At 40.9% G+C, this 21,836-nt stretch overlaps 1 protein-coding gene across 6 annotated transcripts in view; it reads right to left on the bottom strand.

Annotated features, from left to right (window-relative positions):
• Nucleotides 1–21,076, bottom strand: part of pdzrn3b (PDZ domain containing RING finger 3b) — a 255,121-nt gene extending 234,045 nt beyond the window's left edge. The window contains exons 1-3 of one of the 6 annotated variants that reach the window (XM_073072403.1): nt 20,989–21,076; nt 18,193–18,273; nt 16,933–17,040 (exon numbers count right to left, since the gene is read on the bottom strand). In XM_073072403.1, the coding sequence (XP_072928504.1) occupies nt 16,933–17,040; nt 18,193–18,273; nt 20,989–21,039 (240 nt within the window). In that variant the 5' untranslated portion in view covers nt 21,040–21,076. Of the gene's footprint in view, nt 1–16,932; nt 17,041–17,688; nt 17,776–18,192; nt 18,274–19,524; nt 20,338–20,652; nt 20,700–20,988 lie in introns of those variants that run through there. The other 5 variants (XM_073072404.1, XM_073072402.1, XM_073072401.1 and 2 more) reach the window with 5 other exon arrangements.
• Between the last annotated feature and the right edge of the window lie 760 nt (nt 21,077–21,836).

The following is a 21,836-nucleotide window of genomic DNA, read 5'->3' on the forward strand; positions in this document are numbered from 1 at the left end:
AACAATACCTTCCTCACATGCTATTTACATACTATGATGTTATGTAACTAAATAATGTATCAATAGGAAGATTTAAATAGTCATGTAAAACTGAACAAAATCAAACTTGCTCCGGAAATGGCTTACAGTAGGTTTTCACATTACACCTACTGAATAATACTCCGGTATTTAAAAATTAAAAATAACAATGAGACTAAGTACCATTAGATTCACTAGACTAGGAATTGTTCGACATGGGACATATTCAGGAATTATATGGACAAACAGGTATTAATGTGCACTAGTATTAGTTTTCAAAAAACTCCCTGTTCAAATGTAAACCACAAGCAGTAAATTAAAGGGACAGCTTTGAAAACAAACAGTACTAACTACAATGTGCAAGCTACTGGCACACAGCAGGATGCCACTGAAGAGATAAGTTTTGTAAACTGACATAACCATAAAGTGTTCTCATATGCATCAGCCAGACATAAAACAGTGGGGATATTTCATAGTCAGCATCAGTCATCTTCATCTATGTTATGTTGCGTTATTGCGGCAAGAGATTAGGGAAGGTTCAAACCAGACTGATTTTTACCCTTAGGACATCAAGCCCACTCTATTTATCAATGATTGGACTGACCCTTACAACAATAAGTTTGGGACTCTGGAGTCTCTGTCCTCAGAGGTTTTCCGACCAGCCATGCTTATCACTTGTCCAGCGAGGGTGTTTGAATATTGAGAGGTGTCTTGTCAGTAACAGTGTGCACCTATTGCAAATATGAAATTCAATGGAACCATTTGTCAGATTCAAAATAGTGAAGTACACAATGTCATTGTAGCTTTTGAAATTGTACTGAATCACCTATCATCTTTAGTTCTTACAAGTATAAAACATCAATGTACTTTGAACTCGGAGATTCCACTGCGTTCCTCTGAAAGGCCTGCTTCTGGTGTCAAATAAAGCTCTGTTATGTCCTCTAGTTTCACTCTATGTGTGAATAATTCACAATCACAGCATAAAATGCTGTTGTGGCCCATTATATGGCCAGCAGTATGGGTGTGGGTAGCGTAGGAAGGCTATATATTCTCATTCAGTGAACACACACTACAGAGGGTGGGTGCTACTGAGAATGTTCAGTGATGTGAGAGGTACTAATCATTTAGGATGATTTCATAGTTTGTCCTAGGTGTGTCTCTAACTGCATACTTGAAAAACCCTAGAATCAAGAGAACCTAGAGCCCAGCGGCACCATGGGCTAGGTTGTAGAAAGGTGACAGCTTCTCCTTGAGAAGTCTGAACAAGAAATGGACAAAGCAGGGTGTGTTAAACCTGGATCTCAAAGGAAAATTTGCAGTGGTGGAAAAAGGAATTGAAGAGGTGTGGTAAACTATGTATACCTGTCTGGACACGCCCCTCTGCTGACTGCTCCTGTGGGTCCTCCCACAGACCCCTGTATAAAGGTGATTAGAGGCACTGCTCCTCCCTCAGTCTCCAAGATGTCGTGGTCCCTTTTGCTGCTAATAAAAGCCTATCGTTCACCTCCTGTCTCCGAGAGTTATTGATGGTGCATCAAGAGGAAAGGGAGAGAAAGTTGTGTGTCTTTGCAGGAAAGGATAAAGTACCAAATCACACAATGTGCAAACAGAAAAGCTGAAGAATGAAAGGGATGAATACAGAGAACAGCAGTGTTCTTGCAGAGCAGGACAAACTGAAGGAACAGTTAGGAGAAAGAGAGCATGCATGAAAGAGTGAGAAAGAAAAGAGAGAGAGAGGGACAGAGACAAAAATGAGTAAGAAATCAAAGTAGTATCTAAGACATCTTCAAGGAGTGGTATCTCAGGAAGCGGGCATCCATTATTAAGGACACTCATCACCAAGACATGCCCTTTTCTCATTGTTACCGTCGGGAAAGGGGTACAGAAGCCTGAAGGCACTCTTTCAGTAATTCAGGAACAGCTTCTTCCCCTCAATGTTCAATGGACATTGAACCATGAACACAACTTCGCTTTTGAAAGAAAATCTATATTATGATGTATTGCATTGTACTGCTACCGCTAAGTTAACAAATTTCACGACATATCCCAGTGATATTAAATCTGATTCTGGATTCTGAGAGAGCGCAAGAGAGAGAGCAAGCCATGAGTAAGAAATGAGCAAAAGAATGAGAACAGAATGAGAACTAATTGTTCAGAGAAGCAGACAGCTGGGAATGTGTTTATAAACAGGAAGGGTTATATCTAGCATTGCCTGTCGAGATGAGACCTATTTGAAACCAGGCAGCTGCAGTTCGGAACCCTGATGACTTCGGCTAGCCACTCACATTGTTAATCCATAAACCCTTCACCGCAGGAGTGGATCGACCATTCTATACAAGCTGCCCTTGCTTACAGTTGTGTGTGGTAATGCAGAATTTTGGTCTAAGTTTGAAGATATGATCGAAATCCACCAAATGCACATCAAAGATACATATGATCAAAAGCACACACTGAATACATATTATTTAGTGGTAAATATTTTTAAAAATCCACTAAAAAGTAGGAGCCAGAGGATTCATGATGGTACATAGAAAACAAACAGGAATGCCAGTAAAGGGTAAAGTAAATTAAAGGGGAAGTGATACAACAATTGGGGAGGTAAGAATAATTGACGAGTGATACCTCCAATTGATGAATCTACTATGGACTATGCAAAGTGAAGATACTGGGCTGACAAGGAATTCTCAGAGTTACCCCATTCAGGAAGCAATTAGGTAACCCTAAAAATGCTTAAAATGCTCGGTCCAGCAGGAAGTCTTGGACCTGGGGAAAATAGTGAGTTCTACCTTAGTTGCAATAATTTCATGGTTGGGGAGAAAGACCAGAGGAGAAGGAAGTCACAAGGTGGCATAAGTAGATGCTGCCTCTATGATGATACAGAGAACTTGTTTTATGCACCAGTGACTTTTCAGCCATTTATTTTTCACTGTAGCACCACTTTTGTATCATTGCACAAAATATTTACCATCTGGTGAAACCAGCACCAACTGTTACTAAATTAAATAGAAGAGATGCAGAATTTTCAAGGTCCACACACATTCTCTGAAGAAAATGCATCATTTCTTTGCTGAAAAGTATGAAATTCAAAATCAAGAAGGAAAACTTAATCTACAAGTTAGTTTTGTGAATGTTTACTATAGTTAGAAAACTATAACATAGAAAACCATTTTCAGTGCCTTCCAAAAAAAAATACTTTAAATAGAGTAAATATGATGATCAAAATTTAGTGAGTGAATTTATTTGAAATGGAATAGCAATAAATTGTTTACCTGGGTTATTTGCTTTGGTTGTTAAATTACACAATTAAATGGAAGAAACAGTATTTTATGCTAAGGGTGGATATTATTACATATTTTCTAAGAGTGTAACTACCATACATTGCTTCAAATTACAGTAAAAATGAGGAAAAGGAAGATTAGTAAATAACAGGGTGTGCAAATGCGAAGTTCATGCCATGGAAAATGAAGGCCTTGAAATCAACTGCATGTGCACATTGAGCAATAACTTGAACATATGCAGCTGCTTCTGAAATGTTACTTCACATTTTGTTCTGGAACCTTCCGGCCTCACACCTGTCAAATGCATTCTTAAGGGTCAAGTAGGGGCTGAGGCTAAATGGTACTTTTCAGAATAGCAACCACAATCACAAAATGGGTCACTGCATCAGCTGCTTTTGTTTGTTCTCTGGCAGAAAAGAAGCTTTACCTTAAATGGCCAAATTACTTAATCTTATTTGCCTTGAAACTCAGGTTAAGAAGCTTTCCGTTAGTTAAGTAAATTCTCCCACACTCTGGGAAAGTACTGGCACAGAAATTACTGCCATGGTGTGATAGCACAATTGTATAAACTGACTGCATCAAATTCTTCTTCCCCAAAATGGTTGCCAATCGATGGGCAGAATGGCCTAATTCTGCATGTGTGTCTTTTGGTCTAAAGCAGGGGTGTCAAACTCATTTTAGGTCACGGGCCGGATTGAGCAAAATGCAGCTTCATGCGGGCCGGATCAGTCGGACGCGTGCGAACGCAGCTTTCGTTGCCTCCGTTTTTTCAGCCTGCTCTCATGTGTCTCAGTCTCTGCTATAACTACAAAGTGTTTCACTTTACAAATTCCGTTTCTTATGAAGAAGACTGCCGAGCAAGACTGCTGAATAAACACTAAAAACCCTGAAAACCTGGTACCTGAATAAACTCAGCATTAGCCATATCATATGCCATAGGCGTTTCGATTACTGGGGCCAGCTTTAATAGTAATTAGATATTATCTCGCGGGCCAAAGATAATTCCACCGCAGGCCGGATTTGGCCCGCGGGCCTTGAGTTTGACATATATGGTCTAAAGCATTTATAATAAAAAAGTCAAGATGACAGAGCTTCGAATAAATGATTTTTCTGTCAGTCCACATTGATGAGGACAGCTGAAGCCAGCAGGAGCTTGCATGTGGACACATCCACTGGATCAATAACAAGATTCTCACTGGAAAATCAATCAACTTTCAACAAAATCATTTCAAGTATTGTATTCATCAGCAGGGGTATGTACTGAGTTAACAGCAAAGGAATGCTGTGGCTTAGTGGTATTTGCCTAAGTGGTTAAAAGAGAAAAGCTTTTGCTCATCATTTTCCTTCTTACATTTTAGCAAGCCCTCCTGGAGATTAGGAAAATGTGTCACAGCTTTCAGCAATGTCAAAACCATGCCAAACATTTACCAAAGTTGGGAACACAATAAATCTGATAAGACCATCACATTAGCCACTTCAAAATGTTAAGCTAAGAGAGGATCTAAATAAAATATAAATTCTAGATTGAAAAGCTCATTTATACATTTTAGAGGTGAGCATTGAAATCAACAGCAATACTTTTAATGGCAATTCCTATTCACAACTCAGAGTTTGAGTCCATTTGTTGTGATAACATAAAAGATTGAACTAAAGATACGACTCTGATCTTTGGACACACACTTGGTACTGAACTGAAGTTAGCCAGTTGTCAAGAATGAGTAAGAAAACAGGAATTTAAAACACTACCAAATAAGCTCTTTATAAAATGTTTAGTAGTGAAAACTCAGGAGTATCCGTGCAGACTGCAATGTCCATAATTTTGCTTACAAGTCTTTGTTATTTTTGACCCCAGGAGAGCAACTAGACGTGCAAGTGTGTCCAGAGATGGCTAAAGTGCAGCTGAACACCAGTTTAGTCATTGCCATCCTTGCATATGTGGCTTATAGTTGCTGTAGGCCACTCAGAAAAATAAAGACTTTCACATGCTTAGCCTGCTTTGGCATAACTCAATAGGACCTTTCTCAATGCGCCCCAGTCCAAAGTGTCAAAAAATGGGAATCTCATGTGATAGGTCTTCTATGTTAAATGGTCACAGCAATCTTGAGTCCCTACTCCCCCCTCCCCCCTCCAAAGACTGCCTTGATCTGGAGAGCAAAAATATATTCCCTACACTTTCAGTTTTTATATCAGTTATTGTGGGCCCATTTCAGGCAAATAAGTACGATAGTTAAATCTCTGCTGATCATAAGTGAGATGTCTGGAATGAAGCAAATGGGGATCAATACAGGACAACACACACAAAATGCTGGTGGAACACAGCAGGCCAGGCAGCATCTATAAGGAGAAGCACCGTCGACGTTTCAGGCTGAGACCCTTCGTCAGGATGAACTCGGCCCAAAACATCGACAGTGCTTCTCCTTATAGATGCTGCCTGGCCTGCTGTGTTCCACCAGCATTTTGTGTGTGTTATTTCAGTTTCCAGCATCTGCAGATTTCCTCGTGTTTGATCAATACAGGACCTTTGCTACTTGTTTTCCACATTAAACACTTAGGTGCAAAGGTACAAGGTACAATTATGTGAAAATTAAATGAAAATAGATGCTGTTATTGATGGGAGGGTAGCCTGAGGCTGGAAGATCATACTGATTACCTGGTAAATTGGCCAATGAATGAGGGTGGTTGCAATCTGGAACGCACTGCCCAGGAAGGCAAAGTCAGGTCGTCTCACAACATTTAAGAAGCATTTGGATGAATACTTGAATTGCAAAAGCAAAATATGCTACAGACCAAGGGCTGTTAAATGGAAAGTACTTGATGGTCAGTATGGACAGGATGGCCCAAAGGCCCAGCTTTTGTACTGTACGACTCTGTGATTCTATGTTCTTTTCCTTAGATACAACAATAAAGTCACAAAACAAAACGGAGAATAAAATATGTCTTTTTTTGGGACTCTACTGACCTAAGACTTAGCAATTCACAGTGAGCCGATCATAAAATATGCCATCTTGCAGGAATTTTTTAAATCCTCTTTCACAAACTGCACAGCTTATTTTTGACTATATTTACTACTACTCAGTATTTATGGGCATTGCCAGACTCTTACAGCTGTCATAGTGATTAAATCATAAATCTATGTAATTAGAAACACCTCTAACTTTCCCACAGGCAGAAGTTTACCTAAACACTCTTTCACTGCCAATATGTGTTTGCAATTAACTCTTTGCTGCATTTTGGAGAAAGGCTGTTGATGGTTATTTTTAAAAAATGAGGGCTTATACTTCATTCAACAAGCAATTCATATAGATTAATAATAGGTCAACATTACTCAGGAGAGATCATCAATGTCCATATTGCCAACAGTGATGGAAGAACGTGGGCTTCATTCAGCCTTGTTGCAGTGCAAACTTTCAGAAGAACATGAGAACACAAGAAAGTATGGACAGCAGTATGCCATGAGGCCCTTAGAGCTTGCTCCATCATTTTCATATACCGTAGATGTCGGATTATAAGCCGCTACTTTTTTCCCACATTTTGAACAGCTTTGAACACTGCGGCCTTTAATACGGAGCAGCTAATGCATGGTTTTTTTTCATGCCGCCAAAAACATTTTGCCTCGTAACAGTAGACCAATAAAATTGATGAGTAGTTCACAGAGGTCCAATGAAATTGTACGATAAATCAAGTGCACTTTCACAATTAAATTATTGTAAATCAGTCATTTGTACTCACCCTCATCAACATGGAAAACACTCGAAGAAAAGCATTGTGCTGCCTTTATGGCAGTTATTTAGTTTATAATATTTTCGCTTAGTAATTCATTTGTTAGTTAAAGTTAGAACTGTTTTAACTATATTTGTTTTCTGTACTACATCGCGGGATGCTATGACGTCACACCCGGTTTCGCCGCGTCTTGTGGGAAAAATGCCAGTTTGCGATAAACGGGACGGCGGGGGGGCGAGCGGCGGAGCGAAAACGCTGCTTTTAAGTTAAAGGCGATCAATAACTTTTCCTGGTAGGCTGCAGTATATATATTTTTTACCAGTCGTTAGGAGATATTGGAATGTTGTTCAGTAAAAAGTATACGCAACGTATATTTAAAAGTAGCCGCGTTACAGGCACGGTTCGAAAAAAAGCATTTGCAATATGTATTTGTTTATGTTACCATATGGATTTAATTAAAAGTTAAAAAATCCTCACGTGTAATATCTTTCTGTGTAAATATCTCATATTACAACGTGGGACACCTGCGGCCGAAAATCCGGTGCGGCCTAAAATCCGGTGCGGCCTGTACAAGTACAAAATTGATTTTCTTTCTAAAATTAGAGCCAGCGGCTTTTAATCAGGTGCGCTCTGTAGTCCGGAATCTACGGTAATCATGCTCAAAGATATTGAGCTAACCTCAACTCCTCTGCTGTGTCAATTCGCCATACCCTCTATTCCTCAATCTATTAAATATTTAACCACCTCCACTTTAAATACTTCCAACGATCCAGTTTCCAGAACTTGCCAGAGCAGAGAATTCCAGAGATTCAATGCCATCTGCAAAAAGCAATGTCTACATACCTCAGTTTTAAATGACTGTCTCTTTTAAAACACCCCATACAATTGCAATACAGCTTCCTTATTTTTAAACTCAAACATTTGTTGCAATGAAGGCCAAGATGCCATTTTCCTTCTTAATGACTTATTGAACTTTTGTGATTTGTTTAAAAGAACTCTTAGGCCCGTCAATACTTCACTCATCTTCAGTCTCTCTTCATTTAGATAATATTATGCCTTTTGACTTGTCTTACCAAAACGCATGCCCCCCACCTTAAACTCCATTTGCCAGTCTTCTACCCACACATTTAATTTATCCAAATCTTGTTGCAAAATTACAGTATCCTTCTCACAAACTGCCTTTCTGACTCTTTGCACCTATCATCAGCATCTTTTCATTCTGTTCCTGCTTCCAGGTAAACAATGGTCAATTGCAGCCAGTGCAGTATATTCTCTGCACTAGATACCTCCTTCCAGTCTGAAAACTCTTTTATACCAACTGTTTTCTCTGAGTCAGTTTTCAATCCATTTGAGCACACTTCCAACAATAACATAGTTATGCACCTGCCTTCTGTGTGGCATTACATCTGCAGATTCTCCTCTATCAACTATTACCTCAAAAAACTAAACACATTTATTAAAAATGATTCACCTTTCATAAAATCATGGTGATTGGATTTAATTACATAACTTTCCAAAAAGATTAACTATTTCCTCTATTGACTCTAGCATCTTGTCAATAATAGTTGTTAAATTAATCGGTGTGCAGTTCAATACCTTTTGATTTCTGTTTTTTTTTTAAAAACAAGATAGTCATATTGGATATTTTCAAGACTCTGGTATCCTTCTGGAGATTAGTGGGTTATGAAAATTTTTAACCAATTGGTTCACTATCACTGCAACCACTTCCTCTAAATCTAAACTTGCAGTGCATCAGGTCCCGGTGATTTCTCTGCTACATCACCTCCCTGAGTTTCTCAAGCACTTTATCCCATTTGACTCGGAGGTCCGTAAGCTTCTGCTGTGTGTAACCATTCTATTCTCCAATGGTATGTTCATCCACAAAAATACAGATGTAAAGAAAGAATGAAACGTGATTTATGCATATCCTAAGTATATACTAAAATAAAATGAAAGTCTGCAGGACAGAATGATGTTAACTGCAAGAAGGATTGTTTTGAGAAAGTACAAGACAATCAGTCCACAGCGATGATTTCAGAAAGTGAAGGAAATACAAGTCTGCTGCCATAATAGTGCACAATGGTAAAAAAAACAAGTTTGTCTGGGCTGGAGGTTGTAAGAGATAAGGGATTGCAGCTGGTACTATCAAGAGGTGGAACTGTGTAAGTGTAAGGGGTTTTGAAGGGTATAAAAAGTGGCACTTTCTTGGTGCGGGGGAGGGGAGGGGGAAAGAGTCTTATCTTAGGCTAGGACATGACCGGTGCTGGTGCAAAGACTTGGAGAATTTAGAGAGAAGTATGTCGAGACAGACAGACAGACAGTCAGGCAGCCAGTCAGTCAGACAGTGCTTCAGTCAAAATGCCAGTGTCAAGAAGCTTCATGAAAGTCTGTCAACAATCCACAGATCAACTTGTTTAGTGGAAAGCAGCATTAATCATCAGGGACACCCCCCCCCCCACCCCCCAACCACCCAGCTCATGCTCTCTTCTCACTGTTGCAATCAGAAAGAAGGTACAGGGGTCTGAGGACTCACACCACCAGATTCAGGAACAGTTATTACTAATCAACCATCTACGCTCTTAAACCAAAGGGGATAACTTCACTCAACTCCACTTGCCCGATCACTGAAATGTTCCAACAACCTATGAACTCACTTTCAAGGACACGTCATCATATTCTCGATATTCGTTCCTTATTTTTTATTATTATTACTAACATTATCTTTTGCACACTAGTTGAATGCCCAAGTCAGTGTGGCCTTTCATTGATGTTATTACGGTTATTGTTCTATTAAGGAGTTATTGAGTATGCCCGCAAGAAAATGAATCTCAGGGTCATATATGGTGCGGTATATGTACTTTGACAATAAATTTACTTTGAAATTTGATAAGTATGATTTTGATTTCTGTACTGATACTATTGCAGACATTTGTTTTTCTTTCTGTATTGCATTTCTGCTAGTTCTAATAAAATGTTTTCTTGTGGTTTAACCTACGAGCCAGTCTCCTTTGTTTGTGAACATATATGCAAATATCCTGAGCTGAATCAGAAAAGAACACAGAAAGAATTTTAAAATAATTTTCATTACAACAGATAAAGCAGTGATAGAATAATACAGCAGGGGAACAGGTCTTTTTGCCCAACTTGTCCTTGCTGAACTCAGCATCCTCCTTGCTAGTCCCAGTTGCCCATGTTCAGTCCTTAAACCTCCAAGCTCGTCCCCACCATGTATCTATCTGCTTTCTCTGGCAACTCATTTAAAGTACTCACTAACCCCTTGGAAGAAGTTACCTCTCAGGACTCCTTTCAGTTTCACCCCTCCTATCTTGTGTCTGTGCTCTCTAGTTTTGGACTCCCAAACCCTGGGGAAAATACCATGACCATCCACCTATCCACACCCCTCATGATTTTATACATGTCAAGGATTCATTCACACCCAGCTGCCTAAATGCAATATACCAGGTCGGGTTCTGAAAGACTGCGCAGCCCAGCTGAAGGAGCTGCTGATGGATATGTTCAATATCTCTATGGAACCAATCCATTGTCCCCTCAGCTTTCAAGGCGGCAACCATCATTCCAGTGGCAAAGAAGGCAACAGTAATCTGCCTAAATGATTACAGTCTGGTGGCATTAACATCAACCATTATGAAAAGCTCTGAGTGGCTGGTCACAGAGCACATTTAAGGCCTCTGTCCCAGCTACACTGAACTCTTTCCAGTTTACTTATCGCTCATATCAATCCACTGATGATGCAATAGCCTCAACCCTCCACTCTGTCTTGTCCCACCTGGAAAATGGGGTCTCATGTGCCAGAATGCTGTTTATAGGCTTCAGTTCAGCATTCAACACCATCATACCCCAGAAACTGGTGGGGAAACTGTACTCTCTGGGTTTCAACTCCTCCCTCTGCAAGTGAATACTGCACTTCTTAACAGTAAGGTCATAGTCAGTCCGTCTGGGCAGCAAAGTCTCTAATCCCATTATGCTCCCCAAGGCTGTGTGTTCAGCCTGTTGCTGTTCACACTGCTGACACAACTGTGTCACAGGATCCAGCTCAAACCGTGTCATCAAGTGGTTGGCCTTATCAAGTATAGAGTGGAAGTGGGGCAGTTGGTGAACTGCTGTGAGAACAACCGCCTAGGCCTGAACGTGGAGAAGACAAAGGAAATCATTGTGGATTTCAGGAAGATGCAGACAAACTATCCCCCTCTGCGAATACATGGCTCCTCCATAGAGGGAGTTAAGTTCACAAAGATCCTGGGAGTTCACATCACGATGATCTCACCGGATCCCTTAATATCACCTTCCTGAACAAGAAGGCATAGCAGCACCTCCACGTTCTAAGAAGATTGAAGCAAACAAGGCTCCCAACACCCAACCCTTCCATTCTAAACTGCATTTTGCAGAAGCACCATTGAGAGTGTGCTGACAAATTGAATCTCCATCTGGTATGGGAGCAGTCAAGCATTGGACCTGAAGTCCCTACAAAGGACTGTAAGAACAGCTGAGAGGGTCCCTAAAATCCATCAGAAACATTTATCAGGACTGATGCATACGCAGGGCCCTTAGTATTATAAAGGATCCCACCCATCCATCCAACATGCTCATTGGCTTTCTACCATCAGGCAGGAAACTACAATGCAGAAAAACATGAATGGTCAGGATGAGAAACAGTTTCTTCTCCCAGTCCATTAGGTTTCTGAACTCCCGACCTCATCATATTCGAAGTGTCATTGGTTAATCTCTTCCGTACCATACAATTTTTAAATACGAATGCACTTTAGTTTATTTATACATGATTCCTCTGCAGATTTTATCCTAGCTTTATAAGTTATTATATGCTACGCGTGTTATGTGTACTACTGTGCTTTACACATTGGTTCAAAAAAATGTTCTCATTTCTATATACATTGTATGGTTAAATATGTTATGTACATGTATGCAGTTAAATGACAATAAACTTTACATGACACTTGACACGTGATATACAAGTTTCCACCACAGGTATAGTTGATGCAATGTCAGTGGTTTTTTACCTTGTACTTTGTCAGGCTTTGTGCAATGCTACTAAACTGCAGCTCTGAGGCAATCACCTGCAAAATATATGACCTCAACCACAGTGACAATTTAAGTCACCAGAGTTAAATGAGGAGTCTACATTATTTGTTCACCGTGTACGAAGTATCATAGACACAACTGCAAGTATCCAAGTTGAACGGGAGTTTAGGCAACTCAAAAGCACCAGATAAGTGTTCATACTCAGCTCATCGATCATAGCTCTCTTCTGTTCAAGGTTTTGTCTCCATGCCATGAGCACCCTCCTAACTGCAGCAGAGAACTGGAACAGGTACTGCCACAATTCCCGACTTCCCAGTGAACCAAATTAATCTGAATTGAATTTTTGATTTCTACTCTAAATCTAGCCAAATTTTGAAAACAGTTCTTAAAAGCCGTTCAGCCCAGTTATAAAATACAAATTGTTCCTTGTTTAACAAAGAAAATTCAAATAGATCAAAAATGCCGTAAGTGCTCCCTATTAAGAAACTTCAAGGAATGATGAAACCTCTGCTGGAATTTTAAAAATTATTCTATCAAGTTACCCAGCAGCCTTTAGGACAAAAAAAAAGCCTTGTGTATCAACCTCTCTTTCTAACTAGAGCGTCCCAAATCAGTCAGCATGCTGGCTGAACTCAAACACAAGAGATTCTGCAGATGCTGGAAATTCAGAGCAACAAACAAAATGCTAAAGGAACTCTGCAGGTCAAGTGGCATCTATAGGGAGGAATAAGTGTCCAGGTGAGACCCTTCTTCGGGACTGGAGAGGAACGGGGAAGAAACCAGACCAAGAAGGTGTGGGAGGGGAAGAAGTACAAGCTGTTAAGCAGAACTAACAGTAAGAACATAGAAAATATTTCTATTAACTGGGGAGATTTTCGACTAGAGAACACATACTTAAGCCAAGCCTTGTGACAGTGATATTAGGAAACATCAGGAGATATAAAGGGCAGTAGAACATCAGATCTCTCTCCTGTAAATGCTAAGTTGATCATTGATTATAAAAGTGAGAGTTATAGATTTCTTTTAACCAAAGATTAACCAAAAAGGTCAGAGGATGGAATGCACTCACAGATCAGACTTGATCTGAGTGATGAAGCAAGTTCAAGGAGCTAAACAGATTATTCCTGTCCCTATCTGATTGGTTTAAATCATGATTCAAAATGGTTATTTCGAAAAGTGACTCCTAGAAATGATTTACCACCGTCCCCCGTCAAGCCCGCACATCACCTCCACAAAAACATAAGACTAGAAACTGGAGTTTAACTGAGAATGTAAAACCATGTGCATCTTTTCAAAGCATTAATCATCCATAAGGTTGGGTACCACCAGCAACCCGTCAAAGCATCCAGTGAAGGGAGCAAAATTGTTGAGCTTTTGATAGAAGTCAATTGATTGCCTTTGGTTTTGTCAGAAAGCTTTTGTTGATTCAAGAATCAATGCTATAGGATCTGTCGATGTAATGAAAGCAAACTGTTATGTGTTCACTTTCACTTGTTTGTGAACCTGACAGCAATTACTGGTGTTAAAACCTGAACAGTTAAACATAGTAATCCAATACATCTGGTCAGTGATACTTTTCTTCTCCATAGGATGGTGGATTGCTGAGTCTTTTTGAATTAAAAACACATAAAATCAACATTTTAATGTTAAGTTCCTCCTGTAAAAACGCAATGAAAATGTAATTCGCGTTGTAGGAGGTGTAATTGAGTTCTTAATGGCATATGGAGATATAATTATTGCTGAATAAGCTATCTGGCACAGAGGAACTAACTTTCTGTGTCAGGTTTGTCATTCCTAGAATAACATTTAAAATATCTATAAAGTAAAAATTTTTTAATATGTTAAAATGTTAAAGAATATCTGTGTCTATCTTAACTTATTGTGCCAGTTCTGAATTTTATTCCACTTTTTCTAAAATGTTAAATGAAATTATTTCATTTTACTTCCCGGTCTACTGCTTGTAAAAATCTGTCAATCTGATCTAACCAGCTTGACGCAACCAGTGGCACTACACATCAGAGGAAAGGGGAAGAGATGAGACAGGGTCAGTCAGTGATTGGTCTTCAGAAATTGTGTGAAGAAAGGTGTCCTTCAGCTATTCTTTGAATATTATCCTTCATCTATCCTCAACTGGCCAATCACCCACTGACCTACTCACAATTTCCTCTCTCCTCTTTATACTAACTTCACTCTCAGTGTTGACAACAATTCCATTCTCCTGGCAGTTGTTGCTTGACTTGCTGAGTTTTTCGAGCATAATGTTCCAGCATCTGCAGTCTCTTGTGTCTTCATTGCACATCAGAGCTTCTCTTTATGCAGAGCTTCCCTTTAAGTGGGGATTGATTGCAAATCAGAGCAGAAAAAGGTATTTTTTTCTGGCTGGATATTTCCATGTCAGACACAAACACTTTGTTTTCTACTTGACTGAAAATCTGACCATAATGAATTAAGTGGAACAAAACACTTAAACTTATTTCCTGTTCATTAATTTACTATTCCAAAAACTGAAAAGCTGATGTATTTCTCTGAACTGAAACTGAAAAGCATGAGCAAACTTCATGCCCAGGGCAAAATATTTATTTTTAAATAGCTTAAAAATTTCATAATGCACATATGCGATATTGTTATTGCCATCTGGAGAATGATCAAATTAAAAACCCTCCAGCTTCGTTCATTTTTGTCTTCTTCTCCAGTGGTTCAACCACAAATATTCGATTTATATTTGGAATTATGTAACTGTAATATTAAAAATTAATCTGTATGGTTCCTGTAAATAGGCACTCAATTATTTAGATATTTCTTCTTCAACTTCAGAAGTCTTACATACATAATTTTATTGTAATCACTGAACAAATTCCATAACAAATCTGTACTACATGTAACTCAGTGGTTTGCAGTCAATGTTTAATGCTAGAACAAACCACTAAACCATCTCAGCACAATGGTCAGAGCAATATGCATTCCCTTGAAATGGAAGGGAAAAATGGACAGGGTAGCACTCCAGAAATATTACCCAACTAGTACAAGTGGATAACATGTTGTTTCAGGAAACTTAGCTTCAAAGACAGTCCCTGGCTATAAAGCTGTCCACCAGAGAGATAAGAACCATGAAACATGATATATCACATGGATAAAAAGAATGCTATCTTTTTCAGTATTATAAAAAAAAAAGGGTCAGATTGTGCAGGTTGTATCTCACCACCTAGAGCTGCAGCTTGCTATCTCCTTTCAGCCACTCTTATATCGTCCAAATGTGCATCAGCCACTAGACTTGACTTGGTTTTGTCCTGAAACTCTAACAACTTTCAATGGAAGATAAATGTGAAGATAGAGTTTGCCCTTTGTCAAAACTGCAATTTCATCAACCTCAAATTTTAACTCTATTCCTCTCTCCACTGACGGTGCCTGGTCTGTGAAATATCTTTTTGTTCAGATTTTTTAACACCTAAAAAATTTTGGTTTATATAAGCAAATATTACAGTGCTCAAACGTCTGTAACAATCATTAACATGTATAAACCAATTGAAGTAATTATTTATTTTTACAAAGTTGTTTACAAATAAAATTGTTAATTAGGAACCTACAACAATAACAACATAAAATAAAGCAAAATAATTTAATCATCCACCACTTATTTTCATTTTTGCCTTCTGATTCATGTACAAAGTTTCCACTCACACCTAAGGACTCCCTAGATTCTGGTATGGCACAGAAAAACTTCACTCTTGATATTAGTCTCCATTACTACTGCTTTCCCCTCAGTAAATGTTGGACATAGCTCAGATTCACATGCACAGAGATACAATACATATTATAGTTCAACAGTCAACTTGGATGAGAGCCAGTCCAGCAAGGTTCAACCCAAAAGAGGGAAAACACTTTTATACCAAGGTCAACTTACATGTAAATGATGTCATACTGGAATATTGAACCAAGTCTAAACATAACCACATGTAAATAGTTTAGTAGCTATGAACCAAATTGTGTGAGAATTGGTTAACATAGTTTACAATAGCACAAAATAGTTTTTTTTCTGTAAATGGCTGAAAATTATACACAATATAAGCAATAAAATGGAAATAACATGTTTTAAAGTAGTCATGTGTCACCCCATACCAAACAAACATACATTTTGTCTCAGAACTTTGATCTTGGAAAGTACAACCCTTTCTTTTGCAGATCTCTATCAACCAGTGTGCCAAGATTGGCTCAATCCTAATAACAAGGACCTGCAGGGTGCAGATTCAGATTTATCAGATGTATATTGGAACAGTAAAACACATCACTTACATTAACAACCAACACACCTAAGAACGTGCTGGGGGCAGCGTGCAAGTGTTGCTACACATTCTAACTACAGCATAGCATGCCCTCAATGTTCAGCAGAACAACACAAGCACTTTGGCCTTCAATATTTGTACTTGCCCTCCAGATTTTGCTGACATCCGTGTATCAACCCCAGGACTTGCCGATCAAGGGTTTGACCTTCAGGCCTTGACTTCTGGTCTCACAGAGACCTCCAACCCTAGTGACCTGGTGGAGTCACGACTCCCCGGGAGTTCCCGACCTGGGATTGCTGGTCTCCTCATGCAGAAAGGCCACAATTGCAAGTCTGGGAAAGTCAAACGCCATTACAAGGGGCGTACATCTGAGAATTGGCATGTAGTATATAATTAAGGGAGAACATAATCCAGCTTCCTCCACACAACCACCAGAGAGTAGAAGTAAATACTGTCGGTACTGTACATCTTAATTTATATCATGAGCAGAGTATATTACATTGAATCTTGTCCAATCTACATCACTTATAAATTAAGCAACACTTTATCAATGATTGAGAACAAAGTGCACCACCTACCTCTAGAATTCTGTCATGCATCTGCAGTCCACCTTCTTTGTCTGCAGGTCCATTCTCCACTATCTTTGACACAAAGATCCCCTCAGACATGGCGCTCTCTTCATTTTCCTTTTCAAAAAATAGCACCACAAGCAAAAAAAAGCTAGTTTAGCTTTTAAAATGTAGAGCAGGAAATAACTTCAAATACATCCAAAGAGGCTGTATCAATTTGCGATGATTTAGATCTATTTCACGTCTCCTATTTCTAACCTGCTGTCTCTCAGCAACATCTAAATATTATATGTAATAGGTTAAATACCATCCAAAATATTTAATTTATACCAATGAGACATGGCTTCATGTCACAACATTTTCACTTAATCTTTCATTGCCTCAACATTTTTTGACATCCAGCACCAGCAAAAAAGGAAATGATTCCACCTACATGTATTAAAAGTTGAAATCTGTATCACAACTTGTTCCCAGGCCACCACCACCACCACCACCCCCTCTGCAGCCGCTGACACTGAACCAGTTGCATCCAACTGTAGGCTGTGTCTCCCACCACATACCTGCCCACTGCTAAAACTAGTTAGTTTCATCTCTGTAATCTCTTCCACTGTCAGAGATGTACATCTCCTCCAATGCTCTGCATTCCTGAGTTTAATCTCACCACCACTTGTGGCTATGCCTTTAGTAGTCATCTGGAAGTCTCGCATTCCCTAGCAAAACATCTCCAACATTCTTTTCCCTATCCCCATTCTTTTCAAAACCTACCTTTCTGACAAATCTTTGGACACCTGCTCTGACATCTCTTCAAACATGAAGTTTTTTTTCCTTCAAAATTTGACAACATTACCACGAAATGCATTGGAATATTTATACTAAATCCATTGCACGATATAAATGGACATTATTGTTTCCTGAGATTGAACACAGTGAAGTAACTTCCCATTACAGTGATAAGAGAGCCGACTGAGAGGTGATGGCAATAACTGAATCGCCTTGCAGCTGGGCGCTTGTACATCTTAAAAAATGTGAGCGTCAAACGAGCTGGGGCTGCCAGGGATATTTCCAGGCAGCCACTTTGACACGTTGTGCAAAGTATTTCAACGCTGCTAAAGGTCCGAGTGCACGTCCTCCATAGTGGGCATGAGAGAGGTCAGACGGTGCAAATGTGATTGAAGACCTCCCACTCGTCGCAGCACAACCAATAGGGCATATACCTACTAAGGAATATTTTGGAAAAACATAATGAATATAACTGAACTGCAAACATACCGCCCAGGGTCTGCCGCCGATAATATTAAATCCGAGGGAGCCCGCATCTCGCTGCATAATGATGGTCAGGGTCTCTCCGCCCTAAAAGCAGATAAAATGGCAGGTGTTGGTCTGGATCTAAACAACTGTTAATGAACGGCTGGCAAGTGCACGCAATCAGGCAAAAATGGAAAGTATCGACTGCTGTGAATAAGAGTAACAATTGCTGAAAAACCGGTGGAAACTTCCACCAAACCATTCAGCGACAGCGGAAAGGTGGCTTGTTCTGGTCATACCTGCTGCCAAGGTTAAAGCCACGACAGCAATATACAGCCCTCTTTAAACTCACAAATACCCACCCAGGACAGTTCGCTTCAAATATTTCATTCCACGACAATGCTTCGTGAAATACATTATAAAAATGAGCAATATATTGATCATTAACTTTTAAAAAATAAGAGTAACAACTTTTCTCATCGCATCTTTTCGCTGTCTCTGAGGTTAAATGCTGTACGGATGCCACGTCGCCCCTTGGAATATAGAAGATAGTAACTGCAAGATCTATTATTAAATATCTGAGCTCCCGGTCATTCATTGTTTGATTTTATGGAAGCGTCTATGTTGTGAAGAATAGGTAGGTAGCTGTGTGTGTGTGTGTGTGTGTGTGTGTGTGTGTGTGTGTGTGTGTGTGTGTGTGTGTGTGTGTGTGTGTGTGTGTGTGTGTGTGTGTGTGTGTGTGTGTGTGTGTGTGTGTGTGTGTGTGTGTGTGTGTGTGTGTTGTATTTGCGCAATGGTCCATGCCTACTGCGTCTCCATACGAGTCTGTAGTTTGCCCAAGACTCTTTGTATCTCTAAGAGAATCTACGGGTGTTTGTGAGAGAGGGAGAGAGATACAGTGAGACCACGTCCATGTGAGAATTTAAGACTGCCAGTGATCTTGTGTTTGTTTAAGAGAGGGGGCGAGAGAGAGCCGGGAATCTGCATCCGTGTGGAAGCCTGTATTTGAGTGTGTGAAAGTCTGAAGTTTGTGACTCCATGCTGGGATGGTCCATGATTGTGTGTGTGAGATAAACAATGAGACAGATATCCCCGGAGTCCCCCCTTTGTGAAGGTCGTTACTGTGAATGGGAGAGTGTCAACGTTTGGGGCCGTGTCCACGGGAGAGATTCCCGGAACGTGAGTTTGTGTGGGGGTGCCCATGAGTGACCCAGATACACCCCGTCTCCTCGAGCACGCGCACCACTCTATCAGACTCGGGCAACAACTTACTCCCCCACCCCCAGCATCCCACACTGATACAGAAAAGACGGGCGGGGGAGGGGGTCGAAAGAGGCAAAACAAAACAAAACTCACATTGCAGTGAGTAGGGAGGCTTTTGGTCAGGGACCGTATCCTGGCGCTGTACTCTGTGAATTTCTTCTGGTACTTGAGAGCTGTCATCTGCACCTCGCTCTGCAGGGCTGACAGCTGCGACAACAGCGACTTCTCACGCTTGCCCGACCTGGTGCTCTGTTTCTTCAGATCGCGCTCCAGCAACACGACCTTGCCCTGCAGCGCTTGGCTGTTCGCCTTGAGCGCCTGAAGGCAGCAGTGCGTGCCCAGCTTCTGTTCGCCGTGGACCAGCATCAGGCCGCAGCCGCGCTGGCAGATGCCGACCGGCCGCTGCTCGCAGCTTTCCCGCATGTGCGCGTCCACGTCCTTCAGGTTAAGCAGCTCGCCGCAGCCTTTATTCCGGCACTCAGCCGGCGAGTAGTCGCACATCTCCGTGTGCTCTGCCAAATGCTGCAGCCGCACCACTTTCCGGCAGCCCCTCTCGTAGTTGTCACAACGGATTTCCAGTTTCAGGATGAGGTTTTTCAGGGGCAGGACGTGGTTCAGCTCCTTGATGGCGACCCGCCGGCAGTTCACCGGGCAGTTGCCTCGCTGCACGATCCAAGGCAAGAGGCAGCCGGCGCAGAAGACGTGTCCGCAAGGGGTTGTGAGGGGATCTTCCAGCACTTTATTGCACAAGTTGCATTTAAAGTCGGGATCCACTTCCTCGCTGAAACGCTCCAGGTCAAATCCCATTTTTGAAAGCCCCTTCAACCCACCACTAAGGCTGAAAGTTCTGCACCCTCTTCCGCTGGTTTTCCTCACTCATTGGCAGCCAGCTGCTGGCTCTAAACTGACGAACCTAATCGTCTAATACTTCCTTGAAAAGGATGCAGAAGGACCGCCTACCGTACCCATTATCCTAGGGGAGCAAACTGGAAACAAATGTTTCAAAACAACCAAAAATGCTGCAGTGTGCTGGGTGGTTTTGATCAATATCGGTACGCAGTTGGCAACTCTCTCCTCAGTTTATCCGATCGCATGGAAATTTGTTTGGGTTTTGTTGTAAGCACAACAGTGGCTGAAGTTATGGAACGCTGTTGGACAGACGAGGGACGTGGACATATTTGTCACAGAATTGAGCCTATTTTTAGGTTGAAGGAAATTTACCTCTTTGCCCCGCTCCTGTGACAGTATCGCCGACGCCGGGCTGTTCAACACAGCCGGCGCGATAAGTTGCGTTACTTTCATCAATTGCACCTGTGATCAGCGTCAAGGTTAAAGTATGAAATGGGTTAAACGATACCTGAGAATTCAGAGCTTTGCCATGGAATAGCAAACTTCTTACTGTACCTTAAGACGTCATCTCACCTAAATTGCGGGAGGAACATAAAATCATCCTAATTGCAGATAACGCAGACGTAATTGCGGAAGATAATACTGATTTTTATAAATAATAGCAGCGGAGCATTTCGTTTCTGGGTGGGGAGGGGGGTAACATCTCACCTCTGGCTGAGGGAGCGCAGTCCTCACACCTGATCCGGTTACAGGTCCCATAAGCCGCTCTGACGGCTCATCGCTGGAGGCTTGGGCTTCGTCCCCGAAAGTCAGCCATTTTCTCCCGTTCTCTGACGGTTATTGATATACCCCTTACATCGCTACAAATGACTCGAAGTCCCATTATCCCCCCCCCCCCCCAACTGGCGTCCAAAATGCAGAGACTAATTTGTTGAAAGTCAGTGTGTGAGTAACGAGTAAGGCAGCAATTAGAACTAATGGCCCAAGCCAGCAAATTGCACTACAGGTCTGGGATCACAAAATCTGCAAACTTTGCAAGGCTGGAATTGTGGTACGTTGTTATTCAGCATGCATGCATTTGTTTGCTGAGGCCAGCATGGATAACCCCTGCTTAACCCAAGTTCCATTAGTCGCAGAGACCTGTCTTCAAAGGCACATCCTTTGTTTAAACAGAATAAGTGATGGGCCTCGCTAGTTATTTAGGGGGTAGCCTGACAAAAAATTGGCCTTCGCTAACACACCCAGGTACCAAAATCATTAGTCTAAGGGCCAAATTGAATAAAGTGGGGCAAACAGCACATGAAGACAACTAGACCTGGGGATTAATACTTAACAAGGGAAGGGGAGATACATGGTTATGCAAAAGTGAAAGATCATAAACAATACAGGGAGATGAGTAATGGAGGAGTGGAATAAGAGAAAGGAAGAAAATGGAAGGGGGAACGGAAATAATTGTGAAGGGTTATTCGACATGTCACAGCGTAAGAACATAATAAATAGAAATAAGCATTTGTGGCTGCTTGACTATTCAATAAGACTTCGTTTTCTCCCAGAAA

Source organism: Hemitrygon akajei, chromosome 19 (assembly GCF_048418815.1).
Source record: "Hemitrygon akajei chromosome 19, sHemAka1.3, whole genome shotgun sequence".
In the NCBI taxonomy this organism is placed as follows: Eukaryota; Metazoa; Chordata; class Chondrichthyes; order Myliobatiformes; family Dasyatidae; genus Hemitrygon; species Hemitrygon akajei.